The sequence below is a fragment of the Mustela nivalis genome, assembly GCF_964662115.1.
Source record: "Mustela nivalis genome assembly, chromosome: 10".
NCBI classification, from domain to species: domain Eukaryota; kingdom Metazoa; phylum Chordata; class Mammalia; order Carnivora; family Mustelidae; genus Mustela; species Mustela nivalis.
Genome location: NC_139029.1, coordinates 59,923,178 through 59,950,631, shown reverse-complemented (window position 1 = coordinate 59,950,631; position 27,454 = coordinate 59,923,178). Strand labels below are relative to the sequence as shown.

At 37.8% G+C, this 27,454-nt stretch overlaps 1 protein-coding gene across 5 annotated transcripts in view; it reads right to left on the bottom strand.

The window, feature by feature from the left end:
• The window catches only part of TNNI3K (TNNI3 interacting kinase), a 317,149-nt gene that overhangs the window by 91,745 nt on the left and 197,950 nt on the right, over positions 1-27,454 (bottom strand). For all 5 annotated transcript variants that reach the window (XM_082686565.1, XM_082686566.1, XM_082686569.1 and 2 more), the window contains exons 18-19: positions 2,631-2,683; positions 2,249-2,301 (exon numbers count right to left, since the gene is read on the bottom strand). In XM_082686565.1, the coding sequence (XP_082542691.1) occupies positions 2,249-2,301; positions 2,631-2,683 (106 nt within the window). The remainder of the gene's footprint in view (positions 1-2,248; positions 2,302-2,630; positions 2,684-27,454) is intronic.

The window sequence follows — 27,454 nt, the reverse complement described above, 5'->3', positions numbered from 1 at the left end:
TTCCCCCCACACGGGTGACTGCTGGTCAGGTCTCTCATCAAATGTTATCTTTCCTTCTTGCCCTATCTAAATGGCACCCTACTACTCTCCATTCATATCCTGTGCTTTGCTTTTTCTTCATAACACTTGTCTCTTCACAACATTGTCTCTTAACAATATATAATCTGTTAATTTGTTCAGTGTCTATCCCTTTTTAGTAGAATATTAGCTCCATAGGAATAAGAAAATTAATTTGTTTACTGTAATATCCCCAGTTCCTAGAAGAATATCTGGCCTCTAGTAAAGAGCCCACAGATATTTGTTGAATGAATGAGTGAAGTCTAATTGGGGAAACCAGCATGCATAATCCTGCTTACAATACGACACGGTCCATGATGTGGTTCCTGCCTTCTGCTCTAATTCATCTTTCGCTCTCTCTTCCTCTCACAGTGCATGCCAACAATGCCAACCTATTTGAAGTTCCCCTAGGAAGTCTGATATTTCTTATTCTCCCCTGTGACTTTGCTCATACTGTTGTTCATTCTACCTGCCACTCCTTTCTGTTTTCCCTACAGCTAATTTATTCCCATTCATCCCACCTGAGCTCCCATGATGCTTTGTCACACCTTATTTACCACAAAATTTCCACACTGCTTTCAATCTTTCTGCTTATTACCATGTTTTCCCCATTAGAAAATGAGCTCCTTGAGATCAAGGACTAAACTTTTCTTTACATTTTTTGCATTTCTCATCTTTTGCACAATGCCTGATACAGGGCAGGCCCTCAATAAATGTTTGTAGACTGAATAAATAAGAGTTTAAGTTAGCAGTGCAAAATGCACAAAAGCACGACAGAAGAGTACATGGGGAGGAGGCAGTGGGGAGGGGATGTTATGGAAGGGAAGTCACTTAAAATGGATATAATTTCCTCAGTCTTACGAGATGAGTAGACTGCTTTTAGGTGGGGTGGAGTAGAAAGCTATCCAGGTAGAGAATACCACACTAGGAGAGTCATGGGGCTGCGAAGGTGAATGGCATGTTTGCGGAATGACCAGGAGGGTTGTGTGCTGGGCTGCAGGAGATCTGAGAGAACTTGCTGTGGGAGAAGGGGTCACAGAGTGGCTCTGAGCCAGACTGGGGAGGACAGGAGGCTGCTAGATAATGAATTTGGATTTGGCCTGTGGGTAGTAGAGATATATATATGGATCTATATCTATATAATCTCCATATATATTTATTTATTTATGTGTGTGAGAGAGGGAGAGAAAGAGCATGCATGCACAGGGAGTGAGGGTGCCCAGAGGAAGAAGGAGAGAAGATATCCATTGAGTACGGAGCACGATGTGGGGCTCGATCCTGGGACCCTGAGATCACGGTCTCAGCCGAAATCAAGACGGATGCTTAACTGACTGAGCTATCCAGGTGCCCTGGGTAGTGGGTATCTTTGATGATTTATAAGAGGAAGTGAACTGACAGAACCCAATACTTGGCTGATGTTGCAAAGAATGAACTGGAAGAGAATACTGGAGTTAGAATCCTACTTCTAGTTCAGAAGAGAGATGAAGACCTGCACTGAGGTGAAAAATGAGAGGTTGGGTTGAACTGAAAACAAGCATGCAAACAGACAGAAAAAGTGAGTAAAGTCAGTGGAAGCAGGGAAGGAAGGAATGAAAATTACCTCAAACATGGGTAATTAAATAACAGAGGGGGTCTAGAAAGAGAAGTTACTTTTTGGGGGTGGCGGGGAGCAAAGGAGAGAGTAGGTAAGGAATTTAATAGCAGGCATTTTGAGTACAATTATGCTTGCTTCAGATGTTATAACATATTTTACTTAAATATTAATGTTGGGTTATGTGACATATTGCCTTATGATGTTAAAGTCGAAAAAAGTTGTTAATAGATGCTGGTTAACTACAGATTCTATAGTTCGTTACTGATTAAACATTCACTCCACTGCTGAATAAAGAAGATCTAAAACTGAGAACCAATTAACTATGCTTGCCATGTACTTTTTAAAGTTATATTTTAAACAAGTTGTGTATTACTTTGCCCATAGCCCTTCCCAAATATATATCTAATCTATTTTTCTGGTAGAGCCTTGAAAGAGTTCTTTTGAGGGCTTACTGAAAATAAAAACATAAAACATTATCCTGCCCCTGGGACCATGACAATGCTTCCAGTTAAAGCTGCTTTCCTCTCACTTCGTCTCGTGCTGAGTTTACACATTTTAATTGTTTCATAATTATAGGGAACACAAGCAGCAGCAAACCCCGGGTTGTTTTGTCATGTTGTCTTCGTCTAGAGACTGTAGAAATCTTGATTCTGAGGGAGAGAGAAAACAAATTCATGTCAAAGGAAATATCTTTAAAAACAAGGTTAAAATCACAGATAAAATTTTGAAACCCCAAGAGCCTCTACCTTATTCAAATGCTCACTTCCTTTTTTTTTTTTAAGTCGGGGATATCAAAGGGGAAAAACTGAAAATAAGCAATATACTTTTGAGAATCAGGGTCACTGAAATTTGAATGACTTAGAGAAGCATAGCTGTCAGTGTGAAATCCATTTTCAGATTCATCAGATAATATTAGGCACCAACTAGGAAGGAAGAAAGAGACTGATGTCATTTGGGGTATTATTCATGGAAATCTCACCTCCAAAATCTGCCACCACAGCATGCCCATCCTCACAGAGAAGAATATTGTGACTATAAAAAAACAAAACAAAACAAAACAAAAAACAACTTTCAGTAGACTTTATTATTTCTGAATCTGAATTTCTGAATTTCTGAATCTTAAGGAAGAGAATGATATGTGTTTGCCCAGATGATAAAGAAGCTCCAACAGATGACCAGCGATCTTAAGTTAGTGAGTCTGATTTTCCTAATTTTGCTAATTCAAAAGGAATATATACAAAATCATTTTATATCTAGCTTGGAAAGCACACGCAGTATCCAACTTTGAGTATATCTTCTAAATTTGTCAAAAAGTCCCATTAGCTGAAGATCACTTTTTCAAATCTTTGAGGTTCAGTTGCTAATACAATTGTAACAGACACGGTCAAAGGCATCTGTGAGCGTATGAGAGTCAGAACTAGAGAACCAGCTTGCTGGAACCCTAGGCATAAGGACAGTTCAAGTCAGAGCCCAACAAGAACACAGTAAAAGGACCCTTTGTGGAAAATGTCTTGGTCAGTATCTTCTAGCTACAATTCCAGGAAGAAGGAATGTTTTAAACCTGATACTAGCTATACCACCTTTTAAGGTTTTAGGGAAGAAAATGTATAAAGGTCATCAAAGTCTTTCCAAACCATAATTCAAGCTAGATTAAGAATGTCCTTCCTTTTCAAAAAGTAAATCAAGAATCAAGACTGGGAAAGACCAAAAAAGATTGTTCCTCACACATGTTGGTGAAATGAGTTGTGGGGTATCTTACAGACGAGCATATCTTTGAGTGCTTCTTACTGAATGCCTTCCTTCATGCTCATTTCACATTTGGCTTGCAAATAAGTCACTTCAGAATTAGGAGATCCTTCACTGGATTTTTTTTTCTTTTTTTTTTCTTTTTTTTTTTTTTAGTGTCCATAGGCTATCCCATGTTTTATTGCCTCTATCCTTAGTTGTTTTGCTCCATGATCAATATAAAGAGGTTATGAACCTAATTTTCTAGGACTGAGTAAGACAAATAAGACATTGAATCCTTTACACAAATGCTTTTTGGTGTTGACTGGAGCTTTATAAGAAAGTTACTTTTGTACTTCCCTAGTATTATTAGTGAATTTTAGTTCTGTGATAGAGACTTAATCCTCTCTCAACTACCAAAAATCCAGAATGTGTTTAAAGTCACTTTGTTTGGAAAAACCCAGTGTAGAAGTAATCAAGGATGTCAAAACAAAACCCTGAAATGTTCTTTTTAACCACAAATTTATCAGTTGCTACATGTGATGACTGTCATGATAAAGAACTTGATAGCATCAGGAGCTCTCTGGAAGTTCAAGTACAACAAAAAAATGCATCTAATGTTGTACCACTATTTGTTGAAGGATTTATGGGAGTTTCAATCCCACATCCATTGGCCTATCAAAAGATAATGGGTGTTTCATTTTAAAGATATATTAAAATACATACCAAATAGGGAGTTCTAATTATCACACATTTATATGTATAGCTTCCTGTCTGTTATTTTGTTTTAATTCCAATTAGTTACCCAGAACAGTGGTTATTAAAAAAAAATGTTTTTAGGAGTATCATTTCAAGATGTAAAACAGATTTGTAAATGGAGCTGCTGCTCTAGTTCAATATAGGGAAAGCCTCCCAGAACAACTGGTTAAATTTTCACTTTTTCCATCATAGTTGTCATCCAGGCAATAGCTTAAAATCGCGGATCTGAGAACCCCCAGAAAAGTTACATCTGTATGGAATACTTATTTATTTGTTTGCTTAAATTTCTCCCAAAGTAAATATTTTATGTTAATAAGAGCTAGCTGGAATTGGGGTGGAGGGTTTAGCAAAATTTTGCCCTTTTATCAAAGAAATTTAAGTGAATTAGGTCACTGGGACATCCAGGGCATCATGGTATGAGAAGCAGGATACCTCAGGATGCATGGATTATGTTCACTGCTGTACCTCTGGTATTTTTAGCATACACATTACCTTGGAGCATTCAATAAACATCTGTTGAACAAATAAATCAAAAGAAATAGAAAATAGTCATGAATACTTTTTAAATACCATTCATCAATCTACTGATAAATATTTAGAATTTACAAAATCCTACGATGGGAAGAGACATTAGAACTTAGTATAACCCTCTCAGTTCCTAGAAGAGTCCAAAACTCAGAGAATTTGAGTGTATCAGTGGAGATTACACAGGTAACTAGTAACAGTGAAGACAAAGACTCTAGTTCATGAAGGTCACTCTCTCAGATCTTAGAATAGAGACTAGAAAACGGTAGGTGAGAAATGCATTTTATGAATCATTCTTGTTTTAGGTTATGAACCTTTCCTCCAAGATGATATTTAATTTCCTCATATTATCAAGATACTCTGAGAGATGCAACATGAGGCAAGTTATGAATTTCATCTTCAAGGAACTTAAAATCAGCTGATAAAAATAAAAATGAATGTGGCTTATGTAAGAATTCAAAGAAAATAGTGTAGGTTAAAAAAAGAAATTATTTTTAAAGTGGGACTTGAGGGAAAGTCTGTAAGTCTATAAATATAAATTGGCTGAATGTTGGTCATGTATCAAGAAATTTTCTGTATTCTGGGATACACAGTGGTAAACGAGATAGGCAAAGAGTTTGTGAGCAGACGTAGTGAGGAGAAAATGGGGCCGAAGATAATGGGAGAAAAGAAGTCTAAGTTGGAGGATGATCTTAGAAAGGTCTAGAGTTAGGGATACTTACAGTTTCTATCAGGAATTATAGGAAGATATACTTCCTAATTGGAGTACGTGCTGTAGAATAATGGAGGGAAATTTAGTAGAGGTGGTGTTGGATTCTTACAAGGAAAGATGAAAGTGGAAGGGAGTTCTAGGTCTGATACAAGGAGACAGAACTCCTGTGTTCTTAACACACAATAGTAAAGTACACAAAACAAAGGATGAAATGACAGTTTAGGAACATAAGATGATCTGCATTCATACCAGCAAATGGGACCAAATGTCAAAAAGGATACTATGAAAATAATATTGCAGAACTTTCGGAAGTGCTGGAACAAAATAAAATTTTCTATTTACTTCAAGATTGTCTTTTGGATTTGCCCATTCCTTCTCTAACCACTCAGTAACCATGGAAACTAACTTTAAGAACTACCTCTAAGATTCAGCCATTCATTTTATTCGTTACTGCTGAGTCATGGTTCCTATTACCTGGAGTGAAGTATATGGAGAGAGATAAGCAGGGGTGAAGCTGAGAGAATCTGTGCTGATCAGTGACAGCACTAACTAAGGCTTTGTGCTGGCCCTTGTGGGGGGTCAGAGAGTCATCAGCATCAGGGTTGAGGATACGTAGGGGAGGGGAGGAGCTTAGAGCTGAAGTCAGTTAAGACAATAGAAGTGGTACAATTATTATTAGTGGTAACTTCAAGAGTTTAATTACTGAGATTTGTCCTGAATGGCAAGTTTTGAGACGAGTGAGAATAGTGAAAGTTGTAGGGCAGTAACAGAGAGGGTAGCAGTAAAGAAAAAAGGGAGTAAGTATTGCGTGAGAGCCTTCTGTAGGAAAGCACTGGTGTTTTCATGATTCTTCCATTCCTCATGGAGCCACTATGTGGTTGGTATTAGCATATCTATTCTGCGGATGGATAACTGAGGATCACAGTGGTTACATAAGATGGCCAGTATCACAGCTAGTAAGAAATGGAGGCAGCATTCAATTTTCAGGCTCCAGAGTTTACGCTTTTTAAGGGGAAGCTGACTCGCACATCATCCAGATAGGCCTTGAGGAGCCAGGACTCTTCAGCTTGCTGTCTAGACAGAAATTACAGAAAGTCTGCTTGAGTGAAGAAAGATCTGACAGCTAGTGCTAAAAATTTCTGTGTTCAATGTATATGACTATAAGGTAATGAGAATGAAGTCAACAAGCTACATGGAAATAAATTGAATACACCTCTGATCCACCAAGACACAGCAGGCAAAGATTAACCTTCTTCCCTGGTAGAGTGTGGTTAATAGGTCATATGTTGATGAATGAAGCACAATCCCTGTGAACGGGACACCTGCAATCTGACCTGGGAATCCAGCTAGGCACACAAAGAGTGTCATCAGGATCAGAAGAGTGAAAGGAAATAAGATGATGAGAATTCTAAGATTTTTTTCTTCCCTAGGAGACCACCTGGGAGGTTCATTTTTATCCATTTGCTTCTATATGAAATTCTGGGGGGAGACCGTTTTCTGTTACACATGATGCTTTACAGAGTATCTTCACGTACATAGCATTTGGTGAAAATATCCCTGTGAGTCAGACCCTTTTGATTTGAATTTGATAGATAAATAAACCTCTCAGTAATTGATTGAATTAGCCCTTTAGCCCAAATCCTATTATCTGGGGGAAAAGGACTGAGAAATAAGGAGCTGTAGATGAGAAGAGAGAGTTACAGTGGAAGGAAGGAAGGACAATGGTGAACAGATGTTTTAATATACACAAGTGTACACATATGCAACACACACACACACGCTTGATGCTAAAACTCTGAAAACATCTTTAAGGGTGACATGATGCTGAGGAATGATCTCCATATGGCAGGAGGTTTGGTAACCATACAAGGAAGTTCACCCTCTTACACTGTTGGTGGGAAAGCAAATTGGTGCAGCCACTTCGGAAAACAGTGTGGAGGTTCCTCAAAAAAATAAAAAATAGAGCTATCCTATGACCCAGCAATTGTACTACTGGGTATTTACTCCAAAGATATGGATGCATTGAAAAGAAGGGCCATATGTTGATACAGCAATATCCACAATAGCCAAACTGTGGAAAGAGCCAAGATGCCCTTCAATAGACAAATGGATAAAGAAGATGTGGTCCATATACACAATGGAGTGTTACTCAGCTATCAGAAAGGATAATTACCCAACTTTTGCATCAGCTTGGATGGGACTGGAGGAGGTTATGCTAAGTGAAATAAGTCAAACAGAGAAAGTCAATTATCATATGGTTTCCCTTATTTGTGGAACATAAGGAACAGCCTGGAGGACAACAGAGAAGGGAAAAATGAAGGGGGAGAAATCGGACTGGGAGATGAACCATGAGAGACTACAGACTCTGGGAAACAAATGGAGAGTTTTAGAAGGAAGGGGGTTAGGGAGAATGGGTGAGCCTGGTGATGGGTATTAAGGAGGGAATGTATTGCATGGAGCACGGGGCCTTACATGCAAATGATGAATCATGGAACACTACATCACAAACTAATGATGTGCTGTATGGTGACTAACATAACATAATTAAAAAAAAATACAAGGAAGTTCGAGAGATAAACATCAATAAGTTTTTCATACTTACAGTAATTTTTGGCATTTCTGGATCTAACATTTTGATTTCATCTAAACAAGTGTGATTCTAATAGTCTGTGCTGTTTGTGGACTTGAAATTTTGTTGTGTGAAGTGAGGCTCAAGCTCTGAAGCAAGCAGCTTAGCCGATGAGTGTGCCAAGTCAACCATGCAGCGCCAGTAGCTCAAAGGGTTTTATTGCAGTCTTTGGTGATCATGCCTTACAGGAGAAACGATATGCTGGAATGGAAGTCACCAATGTGGATTTCTGCACAGGTTTACCCTTCTTGCTTAGAAGGCCTCATTCTGTGATAGAAACCACAGTGTCTGCTTTCAAAGAGATGACAATCTGATTGGGAATGAAATGCAAACTGAAAGGAAGAAACATTATCATACAATAGGTAGACTGTAAAGTGGCTTTTACAGTCAGAGACCTAGAAAAGAATATAGTGACTGTGAGAATTAATTCTGGAAAATATCATTAAGGTAAAAGAGAAGGTCTTAAGAAATAGGATGAAGAGGAGTATGTAGGAAAAGGACCCAGAGTCAGAATACCTGGTTTTTGCTGTTACTAGTCCCGTGAATTTGGACAAAAAATAATTTCAACTTTTTGAATCTTCCTTTCTCGTCTTTAAAACCTGTGAGAGGAATGAAGAACCAGAGATCACACATACATGGAGGGGCACTTGGGTGGCTTAGTCGATTAAATGTCTGCCTTTGGCTCAGGTCATGATCCCCGAGTCCTGGGATGGAGTCCCCCCATTGGGCTCCCTGCTCAGTGGGGAGTCTGCTTCTCCCTCTCTGCCCCGCCCCCCACTCCTTCTTTCTCTAGTTCACTCTCTCTCAAATAAATAAAATGTTAAAAAAAGAGATCACACATGGAGCTTTGTAAATTCTGAAGTGCTAAATAGGTATTGGTTATTATTAAAATATGGAAGACCTAGCTTACAGGGCATTTACAAATGCCCTTTGTAAATGATAAAGCCATGTACTGGGTAGGAATCAAGTGATGAGTCTTGGAAACAATATGACTTTCCGAATCAAAACCCACAGGAGAAGCTGACTTCACTATGGAGTGTTTCAACTCACTCTTAGCCCTAGAGAGTCTCTTCTCCTTCCATTCCCATTGTCTAATTCTATAAAACTGTTGCTACTTTGATTGAATGACTGCATTTCACCCAAAGGAATCTTTGTTCCCCTGACTGCATTGAAAGCACAGTATTTGGAGTTGGCTTTCGCTTTGTCTCTTATCATGAAGCAAATGATTTGGGTCAATTGTTTATGTAACAGAACTGACTATTTGTCTCTTTGAAATGTCTGTCCCTTACAGATGACTCCACAATAAAGTTCTTTTAACCTTAACAATGTATGCACTTAGCAGAATACAAAATATAACTGAAGGCAAGATTTACTTCATCCAATGCGAATACAATCCCTGCTCTGACCTTCAGTTCTTTCTTCCATAGTAACACAGTTCACTTTCAGAAAAGAATAAGCTGTTTTCAGTGTGGTGTGTGTATGTATTTATATCTTTTAAGTATTTTCTCTAGTTTTCGTTTATACAAAAGTGAATGGAAGTTAAATTCTGCTGGTTCTGACTTTTTTTTTTTTTACTCCAACCTCAGAACTGAGTTAATTTAATGAAGTCATTATGTAAGCATCATGAGTCTTTTCATTTTAATTGCCTATATTGAAAATTTACCTAAAGTGCTTAAATGATTCATAATCAGTTGGTTATGCACTATAGTCCAATACTAATTGTCACTATTAATCAGACTGGCCTGATTATTAGACCATTTTCCAATTCTGACTTACCTCCAGAGCCAGACTGGAGTTCATGATGGCCTTAGAAGGATCAAGGTGACTTGCTACTCTCACTCTGGTACCATTAAGTGTTTTTTTTTTTTTTAAGCCACTTAAAAAAATCCACATAAATATTAATTCATTTTTTTTTTCTGAATTATAGAGCCATATAATTGACTGTGTCCGTTGCTACTAACAAACACTAGTTTAAGGGCACCGTGGCCAACCTCTCAGTGTCCTTATTTGAAGAGATGACAGCCTCAGAAGTGTAAAACTAATAATGCAACAGCAATGCTCTCCAGACTTGCTATAAGCCACTGTTTTCTGATAAATGCCTGAAGGTGATTAACTTACATGATTAAAGACACATGGCTATCGGCATGCCTGGAAGCATTCCAAGGGTTAAATCAGTGGAAGCAATTAGGCTTCATTTTGAATCTCATCACACTGTGAAAGTCATTAGTTTACAAACACATCTGCCTGACAAGCAATCATTCAGACCTGATGCTGAGGAGTCCCAGATCTGCCTGTTGCCAGTTTTGCTGGTGGTACTCCTTGATGGCCCAGAACTCTCTGCTTCAGACCTCCCTCTGGGGAGTTACCACATTCTTGACTTTCAGCAGAGGCAACTACACTGTTCTAGCCTATTAAGTTCCCCTTAAAAACTCTTCCTAAACCTTTGCCACTAACAAAATGTGGCTCTGTACCTCTCCATATGGAACCCCCGTACTCTGAGCTGCTTCCAATTTGTTTCAAGTATAATGTAAGGTGCTTCCTAGATCCTTGAAATGCAGTGCAACTCACCTCTACTAACTTTGGAGCTCTGTGCCTTTTCCTAAAAAAAAATATTTCCAAGTCATGTAGATCATCTCCGTGCAGTCACAGAAGCATACTTGCCTCCCTTCCTTCCACCCTTCCTGCCTCCTTTCCTCCCTTTCTTTCTTTCTGACATTTTTCTTCTTCTTCTTCTTTTTTTTTTTTTTTAATTTTATTTATTTATTTGACAGAGGTTACACGTAGGCAGAGAAGCAGGCAGAGAGAGAGGAGGAAGCAGGCTCCTTTCCGAACAGAGAGCCCGATGCGGGACTCGATCCCAGGACCCTGAGATCATGACCTGAGCTGAAGGCAGCGGCTTAACCCACTGAGCCACCAAGGCGCCCCCTGATATTTTTCTTCCACTGATTTTACATTTTTATCCCTGCTTCTTCGATCATAGGGAACAAAAAAACAAATCAAAAACTCAATATTTTCATGAGGGGTGACTGCTGGGGATCCTGGATTGGAGCTCTAGACAATGGAGACAACACATTTAGGTTCAGAGACCTTGTTGGTCTTTCCTTATTATATATGTTATGTGGTGACTGGACCCTCAGCAACCACTCTAAGGTCCCTCACAATTCGGGCAGCACACAGAAACCGGTTAACAATTGTATGGTAACATTGGGAATCATGTACTTTGCTTCATACCCTAATAAAGCCTCCACCTAATATTCTGGGCATCTGTGTACCTTTGGGCCCAACATAAACTGATCCACGACTCCCACCATATCCAGAAGATTTTGTTGTTGTTTTTTCTGCCAGAAAAGTGAGGCCACTGGAACTCTATCTTTTGGATTTTATTTCATCAGGGCACTCCTCCTTGACAAAGGCCAGAGAATCCCAAGCCTAGGTTTCCCTATTAATCCCTGTGAAGCTAGTTCTTCACTGACAGGGAAAACTGTAATTTTATTTTTAATGCTGCCAGGAAGCAACCCTAGTTGAGCTTTATCATACTGATTTAAGGTAGTTTGTATCTACCATTGGTTCTTATGAAAAGGCACATTGGGAAAAAACCCACATTGACAGCAAAATAGAACCCCAAACTAATTCAGGAATAGCAATATACAGATCTTGAACATAATACAGGTAAGAGAGAAGAAATTTACCAAAGCCCCATATCATTAACTTCTAAACACTGAAAGCCTAATTTCAGTGAACTCTTGGAAACCATGGAAACAGAACACTTCAATGAATGCAAAGGATTGTAGAACCTTGACTTTTTCTAAAACAAACTTCAGTCTGTCAGTAGAAGTATATTTGAAGGCTTACCTCTAAAGCTATTGGATTTGTCCCATTGCCAGTGGGATTGAAGAGGTGGATTATAAGATTTGTATTGTTGTTAAACCCATTTATTGAGAGTAAGGTGAAAAAACCTCCATACTCTTCACTTACTATTTGCTCAACACCATGAAATGCAAGTGGAAGAGTGATAATGACTGAATAAATCGAACGACACACACTCATGCTATTGATTGTGAGGTTTCTACGAGTTAGTATCCTAGAATCAACAAGCTAGCACAACTGCTGTTTCTAGGTATGGCTACAGTTTCGCTTATGTCCATTTAACAGGGTGTAATCTTATGAGGATGAGGCATCTTAGGTATGCAAACTGCAAAATCTGAATGCTATAAAGGAAGAATTTGAAGAGCTTGTTTTTTTTTTTTTTTTTTTTTGCCAAGATTACCTGGTTCAGCCCCTGACTAATAACTGTTCTTTGTGCTGCCTCACTTACTTCCTTTTCCCTGCTCTCTGAGGATCTAAGCGTGTCTCTAGCCTCTGTTAAGTGTTTATATGGATGCTAAGGGCACCACCGACTCCCACTGAAAAGCGTTCTAGGACTCTTTACACCGATGCTTAAGAAATCAGATCCAAAACTGTATTTCTGTGACCACATGCCTTCTGAGCACAAACACTCAGACACACAAGGTCTGTTTTAACCCTGTATCTCTGCAGGATGAAATTAAATCCTGGACACTAATGGGGATAAAGAAACAAGGCTGGAGAGGAGAGAATAAGAACACAAATATATAAAGACACGTACAAGAAGAATCTTTTGAGTTAGGTGTGGCAGCAAAACCCTTGATCTTTTGTGTGCCAATTTCCTGTTTCAAGAACACGAAGCAGGTGCACGTGTGTTGAGCAGAGGAGGGATGTGCTTAAGAATGGCAGAGAGAAGAGCTGGGCTTTATCAACAAAGAAGGTTTATGAATGAAGTAGAGCAGCTCCGGACCTGGGTAACTTGGCGAGAGCAGGCCAGGCGGCTCTATCTCTGACAAGCAGAGGCTGTGCTCCTGCTGAGCTCGACCTCTAAAGGAGTGTCTCCTAATCTGAGCCACCAATGAATGTTTAAAAAGGATGGCTTCAGGGGAATTTGTTCGCACCCTTTTGGGAGGCAGGGATTTGTAAGTAACTCAGGAAAGAAACCGTTTACCTACTGAACTAATCAGAAGCAATGGCTTTTACTATACTATCTCTATCTCTTCTTAGCACGGGAAGACTAAATGCCCATATCTGTGCAAAAGGCCAGGTTAAAAATGTACTTAGTCCCACATGCCTTCCATCAGGGACACTTTGAAAATTCAAAAGAAATGAACAGGTCTATTTTTTAAAAACTCACTGAACCATTCAGCTTCTCTTCAGTTGTTGAGAAGAGGAACTGTAGGTTTTTTTTTTGTTTTGTTTTGTTTTTTTAGGCACTAGATAGTCTATTCCTGTGGGATAGAAATATTAGTCATAGAAATATAAGTTATCAACCATGACAGTTTAGGGTTATTTTAGTTCTAACCCTTTGTCATTGCTGTGTGACTGTCCCCACAATACCATCAGCTCCTACCTCCCCTTCTGCTTCCCTTTGTTCATGCTGTCTTCTCCAAGTCTGAATTCACTTCCAATTTCCTCTAAATAAATATCCCCATTTTTCAATACCCTGTCCAGTGATTTCTTCTTAGATGAGCTTTTTCAGTGCTTGTCTCCAATAAGATTGTAAGTTCCACAAGGGTGAGACCCAGGAACCAGAGAAATAATTGGTGATCAATAAACTCTTATTGAATTAAAATTTCTTCTGACACTGAAGGAATAAAGGGCAAGAACAACTGGGAACAATGGGGGGGATTTTATGGAGGGATTATATTCAGCTGTAACTTTTCCTAGATTCCATAGAATGAATTCTGTAGTTACTCAGGCCAAACTATTGCTTCATATTTCCTATAAAGGTCCAAATTTGTGACTCTGAATAATTCTCTGAGACTTAATATATTAATTTTCCCATTTTAGTCTTACTCCAGGCAAATTCTTATCTGTCAGCTACCTATATAATCAGCATTTACTCAACAAATATTTGGGTGATATTTATTTGGCATCCACCACACTGCTAGATATTACGCAGGACATAAAAAGCTTTAGAACAAACCTACCTTTCCAGGAAAGATAAGGAAATGAGCTGAATAAACTCTTTTCACTCTACTCCTCTAATCACTGACTGCCATGCAGAAGTCAGAAGCTCTATTCATCCCATTTACCCCTTCCCCCATGCTTTTCCTGACCACCTAAATCCTAGCCCTTTGTCAAGAACAATTTGAAATCTGGCCTCCTTTTTGAAATCTTACCCAAATATACAAGCCTGCACCAATAAATCCGAGACTGAATACCAGTAATACAATTTTCAGTTCCACACATTTGGTACTTAGTATACACTATTTTTTTTTCTTTTTCTGCATATCTCCTATTTCCCCAGATAGTGCAAAACTATTCTTAAACCAGTTTTTTAATCCTTTGCTCTCTAGGACGTGGCAAATTATAGCAGCTTAAGGAACATCATGGTTGTGAATAATTAATATAGCTACTGACAGAACACCCTGCTTTTTTCATAGTAATCCTCTGCGCAACATTCTATTGTTCTCCTTCCCTTCATAGTCAACATTCTTGAAGGTTTTTCTTACACTTACTTCTTCTACTACTTTACTGACCAGCCCCTATTCAATTCACTAGTCTCACCTTTTTTCCTTCCACTCTTTTTTCCAACACGAACATCTGTGCTGCTCAATGCCATGGACTCTTTAATCCCTGAGCCATCTAGCCCCGAGTCTTCCTTTTTCCTGACCAAACTTGCTTCTCCTCTTGTAGTGCAGGATATCACCATGAATCAAGTTACCCAAACAAGAACCAGAGAATCATCCTTGATTCCTCCTTATCCTTTAACCCCTTCAGTCACCATGTTCTACTTGTTCAGCTTTTCTAGCATGTTCTACATCGTCCCAGTTATGCTTTCTATGCACTGAGCTCTTCTTCCCTTTTGACAAGTCAGTAATCTAAAAAAATGTTTGTTAGTAACCCATTTGTAGAAAGTATTACCTACAGGAGATCTTTCAATGCTAGGCATGGTGTTAGGTATTAGGTAATAATAATAATTAACACATATATCACTATGTACAAGACATGGTTCTAAGCAATGTATGTTAGTCAATTATGGTTAACAATGTCACACAACCCCATGAGGTAGATATAATTATTATATAATTTTGAATATAAATGGAATAGGAGAAAGGTTAAGTAATTTCCCTAAGGTAACATATCTAGGTACTTTGATTTCCTCATCTCATTTGGTCTCTGCTATAGCCTTATATGGTGATATTAATGTTTCACCTTACACCTGAGGAATTGAGGCTGAGAAGCTTAAAATAACTTTCCCAAGGCCACCCATTTGGTGAAAGTGTCAGAATTATGATCAGAATCCACATGTAGTTGGCTTCAAAATTCATTGACTGTCCTCCACACATGCTTTGACAGTCACCATACAGAGCAGTTTAAGAAAAATTAAATTGGAAAGTATAGACCAAATTTCTCATCTGTTGCCTTAATTTGGGAACATTTGTTTTGAATATTGTTTTTTAATGGAAGCAAGGAAGACAAGTATTAAAATAGTGAAGTCTGTAAGTTAAAAAAGAAAAGTAAGTGCAACAAAGCACAAAAAATAGTGACTAAGAAGAAAAGGCAGAACACAGAGAGGGACGAGAACAGGACCAAATAAAGGAGACAGAAAGGGTGGGAGAGTGGGGTTGGTGGTGGAGGGGACCTATGGGATCTGAAGGAGGAGCTAAGCTGAAGCATGAATTGCCTCCATGATGTTTAGAAATCTAATGAGAATGTGTTAATAGAAAATGTGATATGTGACTAAATAGTTCAACAACATGCATATTTCATGATGTCAGCTTTATGTGACTTGGTTACTCAGGAGTCTACCAGCTGAAACAAAGCCAGAAAAGATACTAGGTGATTTTATTCTTGCTTACCAACAGCTACCCAGAATTTGCATGCAACATGGAAATGACAGATGATTAGTATTCTAAAGAAGTCTGTAAGTGATCTAACAAGTTGTGGATACTTCGTATTCTGCACTTACCCAGTACTGCAGAACATTTTGTTCCTAAAGAATTTAGTACTTTTTTTTTTTGGTTTTGACTTTTTTGGGGGGAGGGCGTTTGGTTTTGATTTGTGTGTAGTTTTTCTGTTTAACTCTATAACGATGGAAACAACAGTTGTAAATGCTACCCACACACAGGTTTCTTTGAGTTAAAGAAACAAATGCAAACGTGTCTGGTCTCTAGAAGATGCTGAAAGTTGGTTAACGAGTGTGGGTGGAATTTGGAAAGAATAAGGGAACTTTGGTTCAAATATCAGTTCTGCCATTAAGCCTAGTGAGTGACTTTGGTGGAAGGTATTAATTTACCGAACTTCAAATTTCTCTTATTCAGGATTTTGAGTTTTTAAAATAAAGATTAAATAAATAATGCTTGTGAAAAAATTCATATTTTATGTTACTGACACATAGTGTTTTCTCAATAAAGAAATAAAGAAAGAAAAGGAAGTGCCAGCATCAGAGAATTAATTAGTTGATTTCTTAAAAGAAAGACTGAGGATGACAGTTCAAACAAATGATATATTCCTCATAATAATAAATGATAATACATATATATCTTCACTTTGTTTTACCTCTTTTCCTTTTTTCAATTTTTGTTTATTTATTTGACACAGAGAGAGAGAGACAGTGAGAGAGGAACACAAACAGGGGTAGTGGGAGAGGAAGAAGCAGGCTTCCCACCACCAAGCAGGGAGCCGGATGCAGAGCTTGATCCCAGGACCCCAGGATCATGACCTGAGCCAAAGGCAGATGCTTAATGACTGAGCCACCCAGGCGCCCCACATCTTCACTTTATGACATGTAAATAGGGATGTGTGACCAATTTTAAATATTGAGCAAAAGAACAAATAACCTTATGTAGAAATCACCTTAAGGCATTAGGTCTGCTAGAAGACACACTTACCCTTTATGTTTCCAAAGATCATAAATAATTACATATCTCAAAATGGTTAATTTGGCCCTCAAGCTTAAAAGCCCTTTCTTAGGTGGAGTCGGTTCTTAGAAGAAGCCATTACACTGAAAAAATTTAAAAGACAAAGAAATTCAGTGCTCTTGTTTCTTCCCTGACTTGCATGTTACTCTCAGTTTTTCAGATTCTGCCCAACTGGGAAAACTTCTAGAAGGTTGCTACATGGAGAGTTTTGTGATCAGGAGGATGTAAGAATACTGGCAGTGGTCATCTACACAGTGGGCCTGACATGATCTAGCAAATGCCCACTGCTATGACATGGCTTGTGTCCTTACTCATGCCAGCTTGTCAGGTTATGTCATTCCTCTTGTTCTTAATAATCAGACTTAAGTTACGTCTCCTAGTGAAGTCTCTACCAATTTCCTCATTTTACAACCATCGTACTTTCTGGTTTAAACTCTTACAAGCTATATAGTATAGTAGAAAGAACAGGAGATTCAGAGAAACAATAGACTCCATAGAGCCCAGACTGTGCCTAGTGTCTTTTTGAAACACTCGAATGATTTATTTCTTAATCTGTTGCCTTAAATTCTCTTATCTTTAAGAATTGTCTTGTCGGGGGACGCCTGGGTGGCTCAGTTGGTTGAGCGGCTGCCTTAGGCTCAGGTCATGATCCCAGTGTCCTGGGATCGAGTCTCGCATCGGGCTCCTTGCTTCTCCCTCTGCCTCTAGTCTGCCACTCTGTCTGCCTGTGCTTGCGCTCTGTATCTCTCTCTCTCTCTCCCTCTCTAACAAATAAATAAAAATCTTAAAAAAAAAAAAGAATTGTCTTGTCAGGTTATGGTAGATATTAAACAGTAAATCTGTAAGACCTCAGTGATTTGCAAAACACTATTAAATGTAACTCTTTGTCACTTGTGTGTACTTTTGTATCCTCCACTCAGCTATAAGCACCTTAAATGCATGAACCATCCTGTTCATGTCTTTGAAGCTTCAGGAATTAGAAGTTGGTGGGTTTTTCTTTTTCTTTTCTTTTCTTTTTTTTTTTTAACACACTGGATATTCAATAGATATTATCCATGCTGGCAGCGTTGTAGAGGTTGTCAAATATCAGGAAGAACATTTAAATGTCATAGGAACTCTAAAGAAAATCCCAGTAATTTCTCCCTACCTAGAAGTTAATGGGTATCTGATGATGACTATGGATGGAGGTAAAATATGCAAAAGATAAGAAAAGAGCAAAACTAATTAAAATTCTGAACAGGACAAGGAAGAACAAGCCATTTTCCCCCATTAAAGTGGCATGAAATTCAAAGTCGAACCATTACTTTCAAAGATTGATAAAAGTCACATTGCCAACTTGAAAGAGGTAGCATGTGATAATGCTTCCTCTGACACTTATTACAGCTATTGCTACAACTGGCATCTGTGGAACGTTACATCTTAATGCTGACATTGCCTTGTTACAGCTTGAGTGGAGGTACTACAGTTTGACTACAGCTGCTTTATGACATGATAAAGAATTCTGAAAGTTGTGATGCTATTTTCAGTGTCCTTTCCTGATAAAGTAATAGTGTGGGAGATATATGTTGGTATTTGATAATTTTGAAAGCTTTGAGAAAGCTACGACAGCTTGGCAAAACATAGCTGGCCAGAAAACTTCTTTGAAATATTTCTCAAGCCCTGTACCGATCCTCAAAAGCAAAGTGAAAGTCAAGAAAGACAGTGCGTGGAAGCAAATTTCAGCACCTGCCGCTGGCAGTCTTGCTAGAATTCTTTCTTGTTCTCTTCTCCTTTTGTTTGAGCAATTGGATGCATAGAATGAATCATGTGAAATCTGAAATGCTTATTTTCAAACAGCAGTTTTTAATGTATAAATTTAAACATAGAAAACATCTAGCAAATGTTTACTTGCAGTTTTCTTTCTCCAAATGTATTAGGATTTCTTCCACATAATTTCTGGCTTATACTTACAGAGATTTCTACCTCTGGTAGTTAGTTACACAGGCATGAAAATTTATGCAAATGTATTTATTCAATCATTTCATACATATGTGGTAAAGGACCAAAATGAACATCTCAATACCAAATACTAGTGAGATGTGGAGCAATGGGAAGTCTCCTTCATTGCTGGTGAGAACGCAAAAATGGGACAGCCACTTTGGAAAACAGTTTGGCAGTTTCATACAAAAGGAAACATGACTCTTACCAAAAGATCCAGTAATCATGCTCCTTAGTATTTACCCAAAGGAGTTGAAAATTATGTCCACAGAAAAATCTGCACATGGATATTTATAGAAGCTTTATTCACAATTACTCAAACTTGGAAGCAACCAAGATACTCTTCAGTAGTTGTATGGATAAATAAACTTTGGTGCATCCAGACAATGGGATAATCTCAGTGCCAAAAGGAAATGAGCTATCAAGCTATAAAATGACATGGAGGGAACTTACTGCATATTACTAAGTGAAATAAGCCAGTCTGAAAAGGCTGCATACTGTGTAAGTCAACTAGATGACATTCTGGAAAAGGCAAAACTATGGAACCAGTAAAAAGCTCAGTGGTTTCCAGGATTAGTGGGAGAAGAAAGGAGGAATGGATAGAGCTTAGAAGATTTTGAGGGCAGTAAAACCACTCTGCACAATGCTGTAATGATAGACACGTGTCATGATAAATTTGTTCAACTCCATAAAATGTATAACACCAGGAGTAAACCATAATGTAGACTATGGACTCCGGATGATATGATGTGTACTATAGGTTTATTAACTTTGTAAATATGCCACTCTGGGAGGGGGATGTTGACAATATATACGGGGACGCTATGCATGTGTTGGGAAAGAAAATTATATGGAAAATCTCTGTACCTTCCTCTCAAATGTTCTTTGACCCTAACATTGTTCTTTAAAAAAAAAAAAAAAAAAAGTCTATCAATTTTTTAAATGCATATCTCTCCTACAATTTTTGTCTTTTGTCTTTCTTCCTGACTCATATGCCTCTTGATTTCATTCTCTCTTTGGATATTTATTATTTTCTCTTTTGATATATGGCCATTTATGTTATGTTATATCCTTCTAAAATACTGTAAAGTCTTTGAGTACAATACATAGTCTTACTTATCTCTATACTTAGCGTTGTGCCTGACATATAGCAGTCATTCCAGAAATGTGTATTTAATGAATAAATTAAATAATACTTAGCTTTTGCCATCCATTTATATTTGTTATACTACTTTGATAATATTCTATACAGCATATCAAAATATATAACACTTATTATATCAACATTTTCTAGCTGATAGCAGAAAACTAGGGAGAAATTTTGCCTGAGAAATAATTGACTGTGTCATTTAATACACACCCTGAATATCTAAATTGGAGACACAAGTTGTTGGAGACTCTTGAGCTTCCTTTTGAAATAGCAACAAAATTCCACAAAAACCACAAAACACACATACATATGTTCACGCACACATTACAAATACATATACTTACAGATTTACAGGAGCACTGTGGTATATATATAACATCCGATAGCACAAATCAGTGATTTGGTAATCTGTGTGTGTGTATCTGTGTGTGATTTGCTAATCTTTTGGAGAAAACAACCTTAATTGCAGCATGGATAACAAAGTGGTTTGAATGGTGGCCTCAAAAAGATATGTCCATCTTCTAATCTTCACACCCTGTGAATATTATCTTACATGGAATATAAGGGTTTTGTAGATATGATTAAAAATCTCAAGATGAGATTATTCTGGATGATCTGGGTAGGCCTTCTTTAATCCAGTGGCTAGTGTCTTTGTAACAGACAGAAGAGAAGGAGATAGGGACATATACAGGCGAAGGTGATAATCAGTCAGAGGCAGAAATTGCAATGATGTGGCCAAGAACCACCAGAAGTAGAAGAAGCCAGGCATAGAATTTCCTCTAAAGCCTCTAGAGAGAATGAAACTCCGTTGACACCTTAATTTTGGACTTCTAGCCTCCAGAGCTGTAAGGGAATCAACTCCTGTTGGATGATTCTGATAGCAAATTATCCTGAGGGATAATTTGTCATGGCAGCTATAGGACACTAATATAGATGGATTAGACAGGAAAATAATTCTCTGCTAACTCAAGACAGAACTCTGAAACAGAGCAATCCAGAAACCAAGGAGGAACTAGGAGAAGGCTCTCAAATTTTCCTTCATGTATATCACTTACCTATTATATGGGACCATTCAGCCACATCTATTGGGAAATTATAAAAAAATGTTAATGATTGAAGATATCATACAAGCATCCAAGAAAGAAACTAAGTTAAACAAAGGGATAAAAACCATGTTTACTCTAGGTTTTTCCTTGGTGTCTTTGCATGACAGAAGACAATAGAGTAATAGTCTGTAGCATTTGGGGGTGGAGTAGTGTTTTAACTAAACCATTGTGTTCCCACTCATTTACTGAACAATTATTTATTGAGAGGGTACTATATGCTAAGCACTGTTAGAGTCACTGAGGATATAGCAGTAGGCAAAGCATAAAAAACTTGTTTCTCTCACGAGACTTACATTCAAGGGGGAAATATACACAACAAACAAAAAAGACACAAAACACAGTAAAGTGGAAAGGGAATATGGAGATGGGGGTTCTAGTTTTCATAAGTAGTTCAAGAAGTCTTCTCTGAAAACACAATCTTTGAGCAGAGGCTTGAAGAAAGTCCAAGTGTGAACCAGAATGATGCCTGACACAGTGTCCCAGAGAGAAGGAATTGTAAGGTGCAAGACTCTGAGACAGGAGTATACATGGGGGCTTTAAAAGTAACTGCCCATTAGCCAGCCAGAAGGGTGAACTTTGAGAGAGAAAAGTGGAGGAAGAAAGAAGCAAGAGAAGGAAGGGTGAGCTTGAAGACTCCTGTGAAGAAAGAGGGAGGATTGGGGAGAAAGTGTTCCAAAAGGCGACATAGTTCTAAGAATGTGTTGGCTGGTGGGAAGTCCTTGAAACAAAGTTACCCGTTAAACAAGTTCATTCCTTGTAGGAATGGGCTTTCATTAATACCCTGGTTGTTCAGAGTCATGGCTGGGAGACACCTATGGGAAATGTATCCCTGTCTTGAACATGGGGGTAGATCAAGAAGAGAAGCAACTGGGGCACTCAGTTATGTTCCTCAAAACAGAAACGATTAGGGTGGGAGGCATATTTTCATAACTACCACAGCGTCTAATACTGTATCTGATATCACAAAGGAAAGATGGCCCTCCATCTTTTATGCATCTCCTAAGAACTAGAATTATGTATCTCCCAAGGACTAAAATAATATCGTGTATAGCCACAATGCCATTTTTTATGGCTCTGAAATTTCACACTGATGCAGTTACATTACCTGATATAACCTGAGATATATTTTAAACATTCAAGTGGAGATAACCAGTAAGCAGTTAGCTATAAGCTTCTGAGGTTCAGTGGAGAGTAAAAAAGTTAGAGACAACCAAGCCAAGCTTTTATTAATATCTAAAAGTAAGGAGTGGAAATTATCAAGATAGCCAAAGGTTCACATTACACATACATCATGGGGTCTTACACAAAGATACACTCTAGAAGAAATGAATGGAAAATAAAAAGATAGAAACGAAGAAATTATTTTATAATAGAACTCCAGAGAACATTACTACCAGCAAAGTATGTAGGTTTCTTTCAAGCGAGAGTGGTGATATTGCAAAATTATATTGCAAGAGTGAAAATTATTCTTGAAAGACAAGATCTTTAATAAGAATAAGAAAAATGTATTAATAAAATTCCATGTATCTAATTCTAGATCATATTATAAAATATTAAGGAGTGGGAAATAAAAGCATATTAAAGTCCTTGCTTTCATTCAAGGGAATCCAAAGTTCTGATATGATTCTTGGACTTACATAAGTTATCTTTCCGCAACCACCCCTACTAATTTAAGGTCTCTGTCTCCTGGAAAAACCTACTCCAATAATTTTTAGGATGCTCAGAACTCCTATTTCACATACAGTCTCACAGATACTTCTTTTCAGTTGCTTTATGGCAGTTCAACAGTCTCTGTTTCAGTTCTACTGTCTCATCAGCACAGGCCTTACAAGACCCACCATGGTCTCTTTTGGTGGTACCCACCATGACATCCAAGGTGATTATCACCAGAGGTTGCTGCACATTCATGAACTGAAGAAAAGACTCCGCTCTCCGAATTCCTCTGGTCTTGAAATTCCAGTGCTGTGCTTTGCTTCATGTCAAAGCAGGAAAAATACCCTCTCAGTCCTCAATTATGTGCCATATTTGAACATTTGAGAACCAGACATGCTGCTGTGTGAAGAGCAACTGTGATTCTAATGCACAGATGTTTCTGCCAAAGATTTCAGAGCTGAGACTCCTAGGAGGAGTCTGGGACCAGGCTGAGCCTGGGCTATGCTCAAAGTTTCCCCCTTTCCACATGGACGATTTTTTGGTGTTCCTCTGTCTATAGAACTCCTTATACCAACCACCTAAAGCATAGTTTCTCTTGAAAAGAAAACTGGAGATGGCTATACATCAGTAGTCATAGCTTGGTCAAAGCTAGGGATCCTGTTTCCCTCATAATAAGCAGAGAAAAAAGGTCCAATGAGGTTTATACAAATGTAAAGATGGCCATAATCCAGAACCAAGAACAGAATGTATATTGCTCAAATCACAGAAGAAAAAATAAAAATAAAGAATATTTAGTCTATATACAAAAGACACAAGGAAATGGCAAAAAAAAAAAAAATCAGTAAAGTAGAAAGACTATAGAAACTAGAAAGCAGTAAAGTCTAATATAAGTATGATAATAAATGTGACTATAGTTAAGACCAGTATTAAATGAGAGATTTTTACAGGAAGGGTTTTTTTTTTTAATTTCTTAAAAGATTTTATTTATTTAAGAAGAGAGAGAAAGCGTGGAAAAGGAAAAGGGCCGAGGGAGAGGGAGAAGCAGACTCCCACTGAGCCAGGAGCCTGACATAGAGCCCTTTCCCAGGACCCTGGGATCACAACCTGAGCTGAAAGCAGACACTTAGACTGAGCCACCCAGGCACTCCCAGTCTGTAACTTCAAGCTCATCCTAGAAGCTCACCAAGACAGGTCATGTGGCTTGAGGGTGGTCAAGATGGGCTCTCCAAGTTCGATTGGAGCCCTAGCAGGAAAGGATGGTGGGGTTGTGAGAGCTCAGAAATGCAAGCTGATTTCCCACCCCACTGCCTTGCTTTTCCTTCATCTCCTTGGGTGAATGTTGGAGCAGCCATTGCTTCCCCCTCCACCTGGACAGCAAGCAAGCTGAGTGGGTGTTCTGGTGGGGCCTCATGGTGCCGGGGAGGAGATGGAGATGGGGAGGTTTTTTCTTACTGTATAAATGGATATTTGTACGATTAAATTACACACACACACACACACACACCAAAAAACAAAAAATCCTAACAAGCAAAAAGAGTGAAAGAGAGAGAGGAAAAATTAAAAAAAAAAATGACTGTATTAAGCAATAGACACTCATGAATATACATACAGAGGACAAGACAATGAACATTAACAAACCATTTGAATAAATGGTTTGTCAGAGAGTGAAAAGGGAAGTGTAGAAAATATAGCCGAGTAAGGAAAACAGGAGAATCTGCAAGGGTAAGAGTTGCTACTTGTTCTAAGATGGTCAGGAACGGCCTCACTGATGAAGTGATACCTGAGAATGGAAGGAGTGAGGAGGCCAGCCACATGGACAGATGGGGGAAGAACGTTCCTGGCAAATGGAACAGCAAGTGCAAAGGTCTGAAGTTGAGCAAGGCGGCCATTGTGACTGGACCAGAGTAAACCAGGAGACTAATAGGAATGCATGTCAGAGAGTTAGCAGGGATCGGCTGAAGTAGGGCCTTTTAAGTGATTGTGTTTTGACTTCTTTTGCAAATGAGCTACAGAACCATTGGAACATTTTGAGAATAGGAGTAACATGATCAGCTTTTTAAAAAATATGACTTCTGCTGCTTTGTTGAAAACAGAATGAAGGGTTAAAGGGAGCAAGAATGGAAAGAAAAAGATGAATTAGAGATGTATTGTGATGGTCAGGTGAGAGAGAAGAGTCATTGGGATCAGGATGGCAGTGTTGCACATAGTGAGAAACAGTCCAATCCCGAACATATATTCTGGAGACAGCTGACTGAATTTTCTGACTAGTTAGATGTCTCTTGAAGCTGTTGATTTGCTTCTTTGTCTTCCTTGCAAGGCTAAGAATTCCATAATAACAGAACAAATGTATTATTCAGCTTAGATCCTTTGCACTAACATAGCATTTGTCCTATAAGAAGCAATCAATATTTTTAAACTAAATTTAATTTCTATATACAGATATATAAAAATGGGCACTGTGGAATAGTAATAGACACAGAACAATGTAAAATGCCTCAATGTCATTCAGAATTTATTCGCCCATTATTGGACATAGGTTCAGGAGCAGAATAACAATCTAAAGTACAACTGGAAGAAAGGTTAAGATTAATATGCTAGATCAAGTGGGCATATATTTCTTTCACTGCTATAATTTTTTCATACAAAACTCCATGCATATTTTATTCTTTAAAATGAATCTGCTACTAGATTCTTATAATGTTAAAATATAAATTTTAGAAAAAAGGCACAATTACACTTGGAACTATATAGTCAAAGTTGTTATAAAATAACCAACATAGATTATTATGTATGGTTAGAACACTTTTAAACAAAAACTTCAAGAAACTTTTAATAAGTGGTTAACTTAGATGCTATAAGTGGGATAGTAATAAAATAAGAGCTCAATTCTAAAACCGTTACTCTCAATACACTCAATGATCCATTAATTCAAAAATTTTATAGTAGGTTTTATGAACCTAAAACTTGCATAAAACTCCTACACTACTACCACACAGCAAATAACCATTGAAAAGCATGTGCCCACTGTTATGAAATCCAACACACAATATGTAACTTACAGTATTCTAAATGCAAAATAAATATACCAGCCTTATAAATGTAAATGTATATATAAATATAGATATAAATATATTTTACCAAAATAAATATACCAAAATAAATATACCAGCCTTAAGTCCCGTACCATCATGCAGCTGAAAGAACTAATTGCAACTGATTTCAGTGAAATCTGTATATTGTTCTAACTTTATATTTCCTATTCTCTTCATAATTAAAGCATCTTGAGTAATCTTTGGAAATAAAACTAAAATGTACAATAATTTGGATACACACTAAAACACCAAGTGTAATACAGTACCTTGCTATATACATAATTTTTTTTTGGCACTTCCTTGCATTCAAACTAGACAGATCTCTCAACATTCTTCATACTGAACTTAACGAGCCTGCAATTTACTTCTGTGAAAGTTCAATTTTTTTTTTTTAGGTACAGTAAAAGTAATGATACATGTATTAAATGCATTGATACATGCATTAGAGAAATTTCATCAGAGGGGATCAGTTAATTTCTTGAACACTAACACATAAGACATTATAAAACTCTTGAAATTTAGCAAGAATATGTGGCATTCCTATGACCACTCCTTTATAATTGATTACCACTATTTTAGAAACTATAACTTTCTTAATATAGCTTGGAATTGTTTATGAAGAGGTATGATATGTATTTTACGTAGTGAAACGTGTTGTGTTTCCATATTGGGAAAAAGCTAAAAAGTTAAATAAATCACATCTTACAGTGATTGTTTTATATTAAGATCTAGGATTTTCCACTGTGCCCCATACAATTATGAATGTAACCAACCTATCTACTTACTACTTTTATACTTTTCAGAAGAGGCTGTCTTATTTTTTGCTCCTACAATGCCTGACATATGGTAAACATTCAATAAATGCTTAAATAAATGGTTACTATATGAATGAAAGAATAAATCAGTGAATGGCTTAGCCAATCAATCAATAAAGGTGGCATCATTAATCTGACATCACTGTTAATTGGAGGGCTATTAGTGACTATTCCCACAACTAAGGGAGAGTATTCATAGCTCAAACTAAAAGGATAGAAAAGGGGTAAAGGATAGTGGGTAAATTTGGAAGGTATCTACGAGTTACAATAGAAAGACTTGGTATAATTGGATTAGGAAGGAGAGACTAGGAATTACATAGGATGACTCTAAAATGTGAATCTGGGAAAATGGTGGTACCACTTCTGAGAAAGACACATTGGATGAGAATGATGCTATGATTGCAAATTTGGTGCTGGATTTTTGAGTTGGAGGCTCCTTTAGTATCCAAGTGAGAAAGCCAAATAGATATTTGAATATTTAGATCTAGAGTACAGGGGAGAGGTCTGTGTCAAAGATAAAGATTTGAGATTATAATTAAAGTCATGGGATCACCTAGAAAAAAACTATTGCAATGAGATAATCAAGGTAGAAACCCAGACTGATGAGTATGGTATAGGGAATCAAAGAAGAAATAGATAGCTCGGGATCCCCAGCTTTTGCCAGAAGCTTATCTGTGATACTTGCTGAAGGCACCAGCCCTCCTTGACTCATCTACCTATCTCATCA